At 43.0% G+C, this 15330-nt stretch overlaps 2 protein-coding genes across 4 annotated transcripts in view; one reads left to right on the forward strand and one right to left on the reverse strand.

Annotated features, from left to right (window-relative positions):
• Positions 1–15330, reverse strand: part of SWEETIE (HEAT repeat-containing protein) — a 198277-nt gene that overhangs the window by 136276 nt on the left and 46671 nt on the right. For all 3 annotated transcript variants that reach the window (XM_087393941.1, XM_087393940.1, XM_087393939.1), the window contains exon 7: positions 2584–2648. In XM_087393941.1, the coding sequence (XP_087250067.1) occupies positions 2584–2648 (65 nt within the window). The remainder of the gene's footprint in view (positions 1–2583; positions 2649–15330) is intronic.
• Positions 10868–11893, forward strand: LOC147888175 (uncharacterized). Its single transcript, XM_087393982.1, has one exon. The coding sequence runs from the start codon at positions 11030–11032 to the stop codon at positions 11891–11893; it is 864 nt and encodes a 287-aa protein (XP_087250108.1). The 5' UTR covers positions 10868–11029.

Below are 15330 nucleotides of genomic sequence, written 5' to 3' on the forward strand. Positions count from 1 at the left end.
CCACCACAAGGGTGGTGACGAGGATGAAGATTATGACGATGACGATGACGATGACGGTGACAATGATGCTGAAGCTGAGGCTAGGGCAGAAGCTAAAGAGGCTGAGGCTGACACTGTGGTGGCTGCTTTCTGTTCAACCGTGCTATCTATTCACAAACCGCTGCAGTTGCGGCGGTTGTTAATGTCATCAATCTCTCCTTGCAGTGGCTGTTTAAGCTGCTGATTTCTTTGCTTTTTCTCTTCCTTCTTGTCTCCTTTCTCTTCCTTCTTGTCTCTTCTTTTTGCCATGGTGCTTTGCTCTTTTCTTGATTTTTCCTTCAGTTACGGAGGGGGGAAGGGCCCATTGCACTTTCTCCCCATCATTCATGTTTCTCCTTGTTGGGCTGAAAGCTGGGAGGCCTTTCCTGGAGTGGAAAATCCTCTCAACAACCTTCAAAACAGTACCCCTCAGTTACCGTGCCTCCCATGCGTCAATACAAGCATTTGGTGCACTAATATCTGGTCCTCAAGTATGCCAACCCGAAAAACATTTTACAAGTGGTGTAGCGGGAGCTTTCTTGCTTCTTGTAACGAGTGGAAAATGTCACAGTTTAAAGGCACATTCACCCGGGGGAGTCACCCCATTCGGACGCCTATTGCGAGCAACGAAGAAATCCCAGGATGACCTTCCTTGGCTCTCTCTACAGTGCCTACCTTCACTGCTGTAAAACACAACAAGATGGGAGGCACCAAGGCACAATGCGGGCAGCAAAGGCAGGCGAAATGCAGGAGGGAACACAGAGCAGCACGCCTAGATAGAGGGCTGACCAAATTTGCAGATGCGCACAGCTGACGAAATGTGCACATGGATCAAATGCATAGGTGGATTCTAAATGCAAGGAGGCGTGATGGACCAGTAGAGGGTCGCGATGGACAGGTAGAAGTGGAGTGCCAGAGGAAGGAGGGTTGCGGTAGGGTAGGGAAGGCCGGAGCGGAGGTGGAGCAGCCTGAGCGGGGGAAGGGGGGGGGGGGGGGGAGGCTGAGCAAAGGGCAAAGAGAGCTCACCAAGACCACTCACAGAAGAATGAATTAGCCCTTCTTTGAAGTTACCAAGCAGTATAGTGGGTGAGTGGGGACTCAGCTTTGTATGTAGGCGGCTCCAACAACCTCCTCATTGCAGGCCATAGAGGAGAAAACTTTTCCCTCAGTCGCTCTATAAGAGCAGGCTGTCCACTGCCCCCCTTTCTATTCCTATTTGTAAAGGACTCCCTACTATAATTCATTCACCCAAGGCTTGCCTAGTGGAATGAGGCTCCAAATCCAACAGGCTAAGAAGCTCTTGGACTCATTGTAGGCAACATCACCCTCTTTCTGGAAGGATCAACAGATAGCCTGGGGAGTTGAGATCCTTATTGGATGTATACTGCTTGCCTTCCAAAGCCAACATTTGAACACGTCGGTCCATTTCGCTAGGCACATAGAACACCCTTTACATGGGTGGAGACCCTTGGATTCCGACGGATAGGTAAGGGAAAGACCACATATACATTCGGATTGATATCTTGACGGAGCAACACACTGCTTCTGCCCTGACAATGAGTGCCATAAGCTCTAAAATCAAGTTCACAATCCTAGAATCTCATGTTAGTTCTCATCAAACGATAGCATTTAGTAGCAATTGGCCAGCAACACTGCCTAGAATACATGGGTTGCATGGTTGCATGTTGTAGCCTTGCCACGGGGTGCCAACAGGTTCGTCAAAAATGATACCCTCACTTATATTTGGCTTGACATCATCTACACCTGGCGTGCCGTTTGGGAGCAAGATACAAAGGTTACAAGAAGATTGCGTGAAGAGGAAACTTTATGCCACCATGTGGTAAAGATACATTGTTTTGAATCCCAATGCCATTCAAACTTTTTCCAAGGAAATACTTTTGAAGGGATGAATCACAAGTCTTTTCAACAAGATATTGCTTGGGTTCAAAATGATTTTGGTTGTCAATTAGAGACTATCTTACATACCCCAGTATCTTATATGATCAAAGATGGGTTTGTCGTGTCAATAATGGATTACACCGAAAGTATTATTATTTATTAACTAGGGACAAGAGTCCACATCAGCTTATTGCACACGGGTTACCACTACCAAAATACCTCATTTAAGCCCCATCTTGACCCAAATTCTCTATTCCTTACTTCAGCTATCTTGATAGATGCACAGCTAATTCCAGCAGTTTTGTCCGTACGAAATGTATTGGACTAATTCCAGCATTTGTCCATACGAAATGTATTGGACTGATTCATTGAAACATGCTTCTAAACTTCCCTTCACAGATTCTAACAACAGTGCTTCAATGCTATTCACAAGTTTCAGCTTTTTACACCTACATGATGCCAATAATGAGTGATTACTCTCCCATGATAGCTTTCACAAATGTAAAAGGACAAGAGGATCTTATAGACAAGTGCTTCCCAATGTTTTGCAGCTAAAGGGTCAGCTTAAAGAACCCATGTGACTTACATAACAACAAGATCATTCCTGAGAAAGTCAAGATCATAAAAGGAAGGCCAAAAAATTTAAGGATTCTAAAATTAACTGACCTGCAAGAAGGCAACCCATGCCATGGTTAAGCCAACACGGACATCATGGCAAAGAGGCCCTGTTGCTGCAATCAAAATAAGTGCAAAAATCAGGCATTTAAAAACAAGATTGAATGTGTGTTACTTGCTATATACAGAGATCTTCTATTGATGTACTTTTCAGCTCCTCATTTTGAGGTGGCTTTTATGTAATATAGAACATCAAAGGTTTTCACACAAAAGTGTGTGTGTAAGTGTGTGTGTGTGTGTGTGTGTGTGTGTGTGGTTTTGTGGTGTGTGTGTGTGTGTGAAGGAGGTGTGGGTGGTGTGTGGTGTGTGTGTGAGAGAGCGAAGGAGCTAGCTGAGCGGTGTGAGGGTAGAGGCAACGATCGTGAGTGAAGCGCAGAGCAGTCAGCGCTGATCTGCGTTGCTCTCCGTACCACCGTACGGTCGTCGTACGATTTCCATACGAAGCTTCTGTAGGGAATCTGCTCCATCTTACGTCAACTTGTACCGGCAGTTCCCCTTCTCAAATAACCGTACAGATTGTCCGTACTTTTCAGCGCAGTCCTCCGTCTCAAATTCCGTACATCTTCTCCGTACTTCCCCGTACAGCTCGTCCGTACTGTTCCCGTACTATTTCCTTTATAGTTGACTGAATCTTCGGTGCACAGTCTGCTTTCCCGTACAGCCTGTCAGCAGTCCCGTACAGTTTGACTTGCAATCTCTCCTTTTGTCCGTACAATTCTGTCTTTTCTTTGTGCCACCGTACAGTGCGTCAGGTCTACCTCCGTACAGTCCGTCTCCCCTTCTTTGTGCTCAGTACAATCTTTGCTGTTTCATATCTATTGAATCCCTTAGCTGCCATGGCAGAATCAAACAAGTTCTATGTCAAGAGAGCCCTCTCTCCTGAACCCAAAAGACAATTAAGGGAAGCCTCTTCCCCCATAGCTCCTTCTTCTGAAGATGCTTCCTATGTGTTTGATATGCTGAATGATGATTTTCAACAAAGCAGAAGGGAATGGATTCAACCTGCTCCGGAACTCACTTACAAAATGAAGCTGCCATCTCTTGTGCAACCTTTGAAGAAGCTCTCTCAAACTGCAGTTATCATCTTTTTCCCAGGCAAAATTCCCTCTGCTAATGATGTGGGACAATGGGTGAATTCTCTCCTAGGTGGATGCTTTGTAGAAGGAGTCTATTTTGCCTCCCGAGGATTTTATGAAGTTCATCTTTTGGATGCTTTGACAAAACAAAAGATGCTGGAAATGTCCCCTTTATTTTTTGGTCGCCAAATGGTGCATATCATGCCCTGGTCCCCCAATAAGGACTATCAGAACCTCATCAAGCATCATTGCCCTGTATGGGTTGAAGTGGTTGATTTTCCAGATTATATGAGAACAGAGCTTCCACGTTTAGCTATGACATTGGGACAAGTGATCTGTCCCCCTCGTCCAACAGGTAATAAAAATCGTTTTTGCATCTTATGGGATACTGATAGACCGACCCCTTCTTCTATTGCAGTTGAGATTGAGGGTGTTAATTTGGGCAAGAAATATTTCACCTTAAAATGGGGCATTTTTGCTGGAGCTTGTTTTTCTTGTCACAAATTTGGGCATCTTGCTTCGGAGTGTCCTTCTATCCTTCATCCACCCCCTCCAGCTGCTATTCCTCTCACATCTAATAAAGGAGGTCAGAAGACATATGTGGAAAAGATTAAAGCTAAAGGAGCAAAGCCTTCAGTTCATACAGGGAGCCAGGCCAATTCAGCTCAAAATAAGGATAAAGGCAAAAGCAAGTTAGGAGAAAATATTTCATCATCTCATGAGGGATGGCAGACTGCAAAGAAGACGGTGCCTCTCAAACAAAGACCTCTCCAATCTCGTAATTGGGATGCCTCTGCTCCTTCTCCAGGACAATCTTCTACCTCTTCAAGCAGCCCCATCTCAAAGGCTTGGGTCAATGCAGTCAAGAAGGGTCTTCCCCTTTGTGAAGAAGATGATATTATCAGGGAATTGGAAGCTGAGGGTCAGCAAGACCCTGTGGCAATGGCAGAGGCTTGAGGCCTCCCGCTCTTTTGGAGGACCGATCATTCTCTTGTATATATTTTCATGCGTGCTTCTCTTAAATGTTTTTCCTATAATATACAGGGCCTCTGCAACCAGAATAAATGGAGGCTTCTCTGGCATTATATAAATACAACTCATCCGGATGTTGTATGTCTCCAAGAGCATAATCAGCATTTTTTTGCTGGACAGCATGGGTTTTTTTCAGGATATGATATATTCTATTCAGGATCCGAACAATTCTCTGGGCTGTGCATTTTAGCCAGACATGATCTGCAACCCTTGATAGCATATAATGATCTAGGTGGACGATGGATGATTATCCAATGTATGATCAATGGAGAGATTTTTGAAATAGGATCTTTGTATGCCTCTCAAAATTCAGCTTCCAGAGCTCAAATGTGGAACTCCATAAAGCAATATCCTTGGTCCTCTAATGCTCTACTTTGTGGTGATTTCAACAATTCTCCTCACTGGAAGGACAATACCATGCATAAATCACATATGCTGCCCTCTGAAATCCAACAATGGGAACACATGACATCATCACTTCGATTTGCAGATTTATGGACAGCAACTCATCCCTCAGTGATGGGATTTACATATCATCATAATGCTTTTACAGATTATTGGGCCAGGCTTGATAGATATTATCTCATTCATGCTCAGCAACATGATGAATATACAGGTCAGATGTGGACTGATTATTCACAACAATTATCTGATCACACTCCACTTTGGCTCACCCTTTCTTTTGGTATGCCTCTGGATGACTTGCAGCTCTCTTCAGTCAGAAATTTACAGGTTAATCAATTCTATCTTTCTCACGAAAAATTTCAGCATATGATCAGACTGGCTTGCAGGCCATTGCTATCCCATGCTCAGGAGGATCTGGAATTTGCTTGGATCTCTTTCATACGTCGTATTCAAAATGTCATCAAGGAATATGGAAGATGGTACTTGGCAGAAACCAAACAGCATATCCAGTGGGCAAAATCATACAAGCAGTATCTTGTACAGATTAGTCATCAAAGATCTCTATCTGATTCTGAGCAGCATTTATTGTCTTGTGCTTCCTCTATAATTGATGCCAATGACAAACGCAAGCTGTCTAAATGGCAGATTAGGGCCAGAGTTAAACCTATGCTAGATAAGGGCTGTTCCTCTAAATCTTTTTTTCGGAACTTACATGCACACAGACAAAGCCAATCTATCATGAGGGTAAGGAAATCAGATGGTCTCTGGACCCAGTCTCTCTCTCAGCTTGAAAAACAATGTCTAGATCATTTTCAGCTCCTTTATTCTCAGCCATCTTCTTCTGCACCTCAGGTCGCATTGGCTCGTAACAGATTTACTGAGCTTGTTTCTCCCATTGTCTCCCCGCAAAAAGCCTCAATGCTGGAAATGTCTTTTTCAGATGATGAATTGGATGAAGCCCTTAAGCATTTGGGTAAACATAAATCCCCTGGCTGGGATGGTCTGACGGTTGAATTTTTCGAAGCCTTTTGGCCAGAAATGAAGGGTCCAATTCTGCAGTTTATTAATGCAGCATGGCAGCACCAACACCTTCCCTCAGCTTGGAAGCATGGTCTGGTTAAGCTTGTGCCCAAAAAGATTCTTTGTGAGACTATGGATGACTGGAGACCAATTACTTTGATGCCGGTGATATACAAACTGATTGCCAAAATGTTGGTACATCGGATAAAGGATATCCTTCATGATGGACTTCATCCCAGGCAATATGGTTTTGTTCCAAGACGGCACATACATGACAATATCACTAACACTCTTATCGCAATGGAATATGCTAAATATTCAGATCAAGATGTGTTGGTCATGCAGGTGGATGTGGCGAAGGCGTTTGATACAGTACAGTGGGATTATGTCTCTCAAATCATGCAAAAACTTGGTTTTGGGCCAAAGCTATCTAATGTCATATATTGGCTTTATTCAAATTCTACTGCACAATGCTTTATAGGGAAACATTTGTCTGAGTCTTGGACTCTCGAACGTTCGGTTCGGCAAGGATGTCCTCTCAGTGCCTTGCTTTATGCCATCGCTTCACATCCTTTGCTTCTTTATATGGATCACATGGTTGATACTGGACAGCTAGAGGGGCTTCAGATTTCTGGTTCACAACCCTTCATAGTGCAGGCCTATGCAGATGATTCATTCTTCATGCTAAAGAACAGTCCATTGGAGATTCGCCTCTTGATGGATACCCTTTCAGATTTTGGGTTGGCAGCTGGTCTTAAAATTAATTTTCAGAAATCAAAACTCTTGCCTCTCAAGCTTTGTGTTGGCATGCTATTCTGTGGCCAGGCCAGATTATTCAACCGGAAAATATAGTAAGACATTTGGGTTATCCTATTGGCTGGAAAATCAGTAATAAGCAACAAATGTTGTGGGTGTTCAACAAAATTCAGGACAAATTACAATATTGGAAGATTTCCACATGGCCTCTGCATGTACGGCTTCGAATTGTCCAGTCTATTGTTCTAGCTTATGTCCAATTCTACCTTCCTCTATTACATTGGTCATCTCGAGATCTCTCATCTTTTATGTCTCAAGCCATGGAGATTTTTTGGAAAACCAAGCTTCATAAAAAAGCTTTACGGTTGCTCAAAATGGACTTGCTTTGCTCACCCAGAATGCATGGTGGTTTGAATATAATAAACATCAAATATCATGTGTTGGCAAGAAAGATCACTATGCTCAAAACATTCTTTCAACAAGAGCAGCCTTGGTCTATTATGCTAGCAATTTTGTGTGGTCAGATGCGCACACATGCTTATGGACATTGGATAGTAGATCCATCGGAAGTAGTACTTGGAAAATTTCAAGGTAAAATCCCTGGTTGTCCATTTTCTAATTCCTTGATTCAGGATTGGAAGCAAGTACTCTCTCACATCAAATGGTCTCCTCATCCTGCTTCTCTAGCATCATCACTCAGATTGGAGAGTATTCATTGGAGTGCTGTGTTTTCCTCTCCCCTTGCTGTTCAACAACCCATCAGAGCTTACAATCTTATGAAAATGGGTATCCGGTTCATTGATGACGTTGTAGATATGCAAAATATTCTCCCTTTTCCAGCAGCATGTAGACAATACAATCTGGCAATGCATCATAGACTTATTTGGAAAGCTATTGCTGATCTCCTACTTCCTCTGGTTCCGATTCCGACATTGAATGGTAGTAACAGGCTTCAAGATTGGCACCTTTGGTCTTCAAGTCCAAGCATTTCTTCTAAGCCTTTGCAGTCATTGACATCTATACAGGCTTTTAGATTAATATTACCTCCTCCTTGGATTGCCCATCATGCTAATTCTTTATGGCATCTGAACAAATCATTAGCCTGGTGGAAAGGAAGATTGCAAATGATATGGAAGTTGAAAATGCCATTGAAGCAAAGACTATTCCTATGGAGATGTATTGTTGGTATTCTCCCAGTGGGAGTGAAATTGGCTAAACGACGAATAGCTTCACCTCTCTGTCCAAGATGTCACCTTGCATCGGAGAGTATTCCGCATTTATTGTGGTTTTGTTCATATTCCAGAGACCTTCTAGATAGAATCTCCTATTTTTTATCTCTCAGATTTCCAGCACACAGGTTCTACAGGTTTTTCTGGATGTATGGCAAACTATCAGCTTCTTTGTCACAGTATTCTCTCTTCTTCCACTGGATCAGATACTGGGCCTTATGGACCCTCTGGCTGCAGCACATCCAAGCATATCTGAATTCTCCTCTTCAGCATCCTTATGAGTTTTTCAGAGCCTCATTAAGGCAGTCTTTATATGATGCCTTACGTGAGGAAGATTTGGATGTTTCTTGTATTCAACTTTTCTTTTACTGTTTCTGATGGATAGGGCTGTAGCTCTATTTTGAGCACGGCCTGGATGTAAATGAATGTTTTATAATAAAAGTATCTTGGTTTTACCCAAAAAAAAAAAGTGTGTGGTTTTGCTTCTTCGGAGACTGTGCCTCACTTGTTTTGGCATTGTCCGTGCTCTCGTGAGTTTTTTGATCTGCTTCGACAGCGCCTACGAGCGAGATTCCCCTTTGTTTCGTTTGGGAAGTTCTTCTGGCTATTTGGGTTTCATCCATCCAGACCGGAGTTTCATCTTTTCTTCGTTTGGGTTCGCTACTGGGCACTATGGACTTTATGGACATATAGGAATTGTAAAGTCTTTGGTGGTCCTACTTTCTCTCTATTTGGCTTTTTTAGGCGTTCTCTACAGCAATATTTCTTTGATTGCTTGCAGACCCGCTGCATAGATCATGAGGTCTTTTTGGCATATACTGAAATTTTTAGTTGATGTAATTGTAGCACCTTATTTTGAGGCACTGTTGCATCCGTACGCATACGGTCCTTTTTTCCATACGGATTCCGTACGGCCGTACGTATGCGGATTTCCGTACGTGCCTTTGGGGGGGGGGGGGGGGGGGGGATCGGGATGCGTACCTTATATTATTGCTTGGCTCTTATTTTCAAATCCGTAAGACGTCCTTGTGAAGGCTCCCGAATCCCAAGAAAGGCCATACGTCCTACATAGTACAATCTACATCCAAATTCCAATCACGATTCACCTGACACCAACTCTCTGCCTGCACACCGACCTTGCTGCCTCAAGAGCCTATTTAGGCAAATGTTTGCCCTCTATTTAGGCAGCCCTTTGCCCTCTTCTTCAGCACCTTGCTGCCCTCTATTTAGGCAGCCGTTTGCCCTCTTCTCAAGAGCCTATTTAGGCAACCCTTTGCCCTCTTCTTCAGTCCCGACTCCCGAGTCCCCTCAGCCCTTCACTCTTCTTCAGTTTGCCCTCTTCTTCAGCACCTTGCTGCCCTCTATTTAGGCAGCCCTTTGCCCTCTTCTGGTCGCCGTATAGTTGCAGCCCGCAACTTGCCTCTACGCTCTACCTGATCCAAGCCTCAAGGTAATTGCAATGCCTACTCTTTTTTCCTGTTTTGCAGCACGTGCTCTCTCTTTAGTTGATGCCATCTAACAAGGCAGCCTGCAAGGGCTTCAAGCCCTCTTTAGAAATTGTTCCTCTGCCCAATGCCTTATTTGCCCTCTTTTGCAAATTTGCAGCTTGCAGATCTGCAAATGGGAAGACAAAAAGAACCAGAATGGGAATTTGTAGAGGCCTTAAAGCCTTTGGGGAAGGGCCAATACACCTGTAAATGTAAATATTGCCCTCATTCATGGAATGGAGGACCGACCCATATAAGGGCACATTTTCTTGGGCTCACGGGCTTGGGGGTTGACAAGTGTACCGCTCCTCCTGAAAGTGTGAAAGATACTTGTCGAAGATTGCAGGCAAAGGCGTCCCTAAAAACTGTTGCAAAACAGCTTGTTGAAGATGTGGCTAATTTGGGAGACGCCTCAGTGAGTGGTACTGCAAGTGGAAATGCATATGGCAGTGCATATGAGCCAAAGCAAAAGAAGTTGAAGATGTCAAAGGAAACCTTGGAAAAGGCATGGGAGTCACAAGCACGAAAGGATGCATATATTGCTCTCCGTCATTTTTTCTTTGCAGAGGATATTCCTCATTGGAAGGTGAGGAGCCCTTATTTTTTGGAGATGGTTTGTGCCATTGGCCAAGTTGGGCCTACCTTCAAGCCTCCATCCTACAATGTTTTGCGCACAACGGAGCTAACTAATGAAGCAGTATGCATAGATCAAGAGATGCTACAGTTTCGGGATAAGTGGAAAAAATATGGCTGCACCATAACTTGTGATGGTTGGTCTGACACTCGACACCGTCCTATAATCAATATTATGGTCTCATGCATATTTGGTTCAGCCTTCTTGAAGTCCGTGGACACAAGTAGGCAGTATAAGTCAGGGGAGTACATCTTTGGGATTTTGAAAGATGCCATTCTTGATGTTGGGGCTGAAAATGTGATGCAGGTGTGTATGGACAATGCATCTAACTGTGTGCGGGCAAGAGAATTGGTGGAGGAAGAGTGGCCTCACATTTTCTATACTAGATGCACATGCCATTGCCTTGACCTCTTGTTTGAGAACATTGGAAAGCTTGCATGGGTGAAGCCAGTGTTGGTACATGCTAACATGATTGTGACATTTGTTACCCGGAAACACACCGTGTTAGCAATGTATAGAAAATTCAGCGAGAAGGAATTGGTGAAGCCAACACAAACACGGTTTGCTTACATGTTTATCATGTTAGCAAACTTGTTGGATGAGAGGTAATACAATGGATTGCGCTGCATGGTTGTCAGTGATGAGTATTGCAAGAAGAAGGTGTCACGCACTGTGAAAGCACAACAGGTGTCTTCTATTATATTGGGTGCTTCATTTTGGCAAGATGCAAGACTCATTGTGAAGCTTTGTGCACCTATTTTGAAGATCCTTCGCCTGGCTGATAGGGAAGGGGCTACCATGGGACTTGTATATGAACTCACTGATCGGATGGTCGAGAAGATGGCAACTATTGATGGGATTGAATCCTCAAAGCTGGCTGATGTTAGAGCCTTGTATGTTGACAGGTGGAATATGATGCATTCTCTATTGCATGCGGCAGCGTTTGTTCTCCATCCTATTTGGAGAGAGAAAATTCCAGATAGTGACAAGGAGGTGCACGATGGGTGGATGGATGCCATAGAGTGGTACACCAAGTATGATGTTGACAGCCAAGGCACCTTATGTGATGAGTTGGATATTTACAAATCCATGTCAGGCACATTTGCTCGTGCGATTGCAAAGGATGAAAAGAGAATGCACCAAGGGGTGAAATGGTGGGAGACATTTGGGGCTCACACACCAAATTTGCAGCGGTTAGCTCTTCAAGTGCTCTCGCAAGGCACATGTGCTTCTCCTTGTGAGAGGAATTGGAGCACATTCTCTCTTATCCATACTAAAAGAAGGAATAGGCTGCTTCCAAAGAATACCGAGAAATTAGTATACATCCATACTAATTTGCGTCTCATTTCCAAAATCAAGGAAAGGCGATTTGAGAAGATACAAGCGACCCTAGAAATGATCAACAAGGAGAAGGATGATGATAGGCTGCTAGCGAGGCAAGCAGGTACAGAGGGAGAAGACATTGCAGCCCCTATTGTTACACTTACAGGAACGATGGATGTTGCTGCAGCTTCAAGCAGCTCTAGTCTTTTGGAGTTGCATGGCGAGGCAAATGAGGATGATAGTGATGAGGAGGAGGAGGATGAGGAGGGTGCAAGCATTGATGCAGATGATGATGAGGATGAGGATGAGAAAGAGGATGAGAATGAAGATGCAGCTTGAGGCTTGAGCCTCATTGGTTGTGAATTGTCATGCATGCTTTATTTCCAGGCTGTGGCACACTGGCAGCCTTTTCTTTATGATGTTTTGCCTTTCATGTTTTGGTGTAGTTACTAGTACCTACTTCCTTTGATCATGATGTTTTGGTGTAGTATTGATTATTGATCTATGATCTTTGATTCCATCATTTGACAGTGGACACTATGTATCATGTATGAATCATGATGTATCAAAAATCCAGATGACTACGGTCTCTGGAGGCTAGAGTCTTTCATGAATGATGAATCACGATTCACGACTCATGACTCACGATTCACAACTCATGACTCATGAGTGATGACTTTAAAATTAATACAAGTTTCAAGTTTCAGTTTAATACCTCTATGTCAATTTAATGTGTACAATGATCAATGATCAATCTATATTTTTCTGAAATTTTTTGGGTAAAACTAGGGTCACGTATGTTTCAGCCCCAAGGGCTGAACCATACTCCAATCATACTTCCGTACTCGTATGACGTATGCGTATGGTAATGTATGGAAAAAACTATGTTTTGAGGTTGCTACTCATATAATATAATCAATCAAAGATTTCACCCCAAAAAAAAGTGTGTAAGTGTGTGTGTGTGTGTGTGTGTGTGTGTGTGAGAGAGAGAGAGAGAGCTGATTTCTAAAATGCTGGCTATGCACATTTCACATTCCTTATATATGGGATTGCACCCTTCTTTGGATAATATTGCAAATGTTTATATGGGCATTGAATATGCCAAGTATACACATCAAGATGCTTTGATCATGCAAGTGGACATTGAGAAATCCTTTGATACTATATTTTATTGCAGCCACTCTGAGGCAATTGGGCTTTAGGCCCCGGATGCAAAATGTGGTTTTTTACTTTATCAAGATGGTATGGCTTCATGTCTTTTATCTGATGCCCTCCTCCTCCTCGTGGACTTTGGGCAGATCTATTAGACAAGGTTGTCCGCTCAGTTCTCTGCTTTTTGCTATTGCTACGCATCCACTGTTGTTGCACATGGATGCTTTGGTTTCACATTAGTCCTTGCATGGTATTGAGTTTCCTGGTGGTATGCCTTTTGTGAACAGTGAGTCAGGCCGATGCAGATGATTCTTTCTTCTTTCTCCGGAACTCGAAAGTGGATGTTTGGCGGTTTATGTAGACGCTTGAATTGTTTGGTCTTGCAACTGGGCTGAAAGTCTATTTCAGCAAATCAAAACTTCTTCCTCTGCGTGAATGTCATTGGCATAGCATTTTGTGGCCTGGTCTCTTTCTCCCTCCTGATCAAGTGTTGTGCCATTTGGGGTATCCTATTGGATGGCATATCTCCTTGCCGTAAGAGAAATTTTGGGTTTTGCAAAAAAAAGAAATCAAAAGTGGGATTATTGGAAATTATCAACTTGGCCATTGCGTGTTCGTCTTCAAATTGTGCAGTCCATTTTAATAGCATATGTCCAGCTTTATCTGCCACTTATTTCTTAATCCTCTGCAGAGCCAAGCGTTTCGTCCTAACATGCCGCGTTTCGCCGAAACCTTTCTGCTAGAAACATTTTGATGCCCCGAAACGCGTTTTTTGGTGACACTGATGCTTGTATTCCTGATGCCAACAGAAGAAAACTGGATAATACAAAATCAGTTAAAGGTATATTTGTTGGCTATGGTGATGATCATAAGGCCTACAGATTTGGAATCCTGAAGCAAGCAATATCATCACTAGTAAGGACCTAATCATTGATAAAGAAGAAATTGTATATATACTTCACCAAAAGATACATTGTTCTATCCTATCACTAAGCAAGTTGTAGAAAGAGAGATTGAACCATCTGTTCCTACAGAACCGTCATCAAATATTGGTGTTGAGTTAAAGACCGCACCGAGATGGTTTCATCAAACGGGTCAAGTTATTGATGAACCCCCAAATAGTAAGGAAGAACTCAAAGGGCACCTTAAGGCTAAAATTCTAAATGGTGATTTGAAAGAAGACCAGCCACGTGGTTTTGAGGTTGAAGGCAAGGAGAAAAAGGACTACAAAACTATAGACAAAGCATGGTAACAAAGGCAACGTTGTTATAATGAGGAACTAATGAAACACGCCAAACAAGACCTGAACAAAGCCTTTGATATGAAAGATCTTGGCTATTGGCATTACGATTTGGGATTTGAGGTTTGGAGAGACCAAGATAAAATATTCACATCCATAACCAAGTATGCTAATGAAATCCTCAAACAATTCAAAATGGAGGATTGTAAGCCGATCAATACACCAATGAATCAAGGTAAGAAATTGTCAAAACATCAACACAATCCTAGTATCTACTATCCGACAGAAGAATGATATCCAAACCAAAACCTCTTGATAGAACTAAGCATGAGAAGTTTTCAACTTGATGGGTGTGAAGCCTAATCAATTGTTCAACAAGGAGGAGTGTTGGAGAAAGTGATGAACTATGGACTTCGTTCACTAATTACCTTTGGGTTAATTTTGGGTTGGCATTTATAAAAGATTAAAAGAGTTGATAGTTAGACCTTACGTCCTAGTGTAGGGGTTAGAGATGTTTAAGGCACCACATGATGTGGCAAGTCCCCCACATACATCCATCATGGATGAAGGGGATGATTGTCACATGGCATCATTCTATTGGTCTATCTCATGTGGCTTTGCCACATGTCACACTGACATTGACTCACCATCTCACTCACTCGAGGCCAGACAATCAAATGGAACTATTGCATCCAATTCATGTGTTTGGTGCATTCTACTTGGATCCACTATGTCAGTGTGCTACATAGGATGGGGCTGGAAGCTCTAGCTTCTGTGAGAAGCTACCAAGAAGCTTTTCCCTCCTCATCTCCACACCTCCTCAATCAGGGTCAGCTTATTTGAGATTCATTGTGCATATGCAGTGAAGTTGCTGCATTTTCAGTTGTACGCTCTCACTATAGTCAATGTTGGCATTTCAGTTTGTGTACGCTGTTACAAGTATGGTTTCAAGGGGGAAAGCAAGAGAGCACACAAATGAAATCCATGTATTGCATAATAATGAAATCTGAATACAAACTGACTTTTATAGGTTAGGGTTGCTGAATCCGAACCCTAACCCTAAAAAATTAAGGTTTGGGACATAAACCTTAAAATGACAAAACCTCACTTAAACTTACATAAACTGACACCTAAACTCCGTTATATCCAACATCTCCCCCTAAGTGAGTGAGGGTGACTACCCAAGGCAGAGTACCCTTAGACACTCACACAAGTAAACTAGAAGGCATAATCCTCATCTATCTCCTCAGACTCAAGAGATAGATTGGAAACTGCTGCATGTAAGGCCTGCTCCTCAGATCCAGTGGAAGGTCCATCCTCATTGTCTGTATCATGATTTGCTGCTGCTACAAGATTTGCATGCTCCTTGGACTGCTCCTTAGCC

The sequence above is a fragment of the Dipteris shenzhenensis genome, chromosome 22 (assembly GCF_047967505.1).
Source record: "Dipteris shenzhenensis isolate YYH24624 ecotype China chromosome 22, Dip_SZ_1.0, whole genome shotgun sequence".
NCBI classification, from domain to species: Eukaryota; Viridiplantae; Streptophyta; class Polypodiopsida; order Gleicheniales; family Dipteridaceae; genus Dipteris; species Dipteris shenzhenensis.

What these genes read in the sequence shown, in the direction of transcription:
- LOC147888175 (XM_087393982.1), top strand. Translation starts at nt 11,030, where the DNA reads ATGGGACTTGTATATGAACTCACTGATCGGATGGTCGAGAAGATGGCA.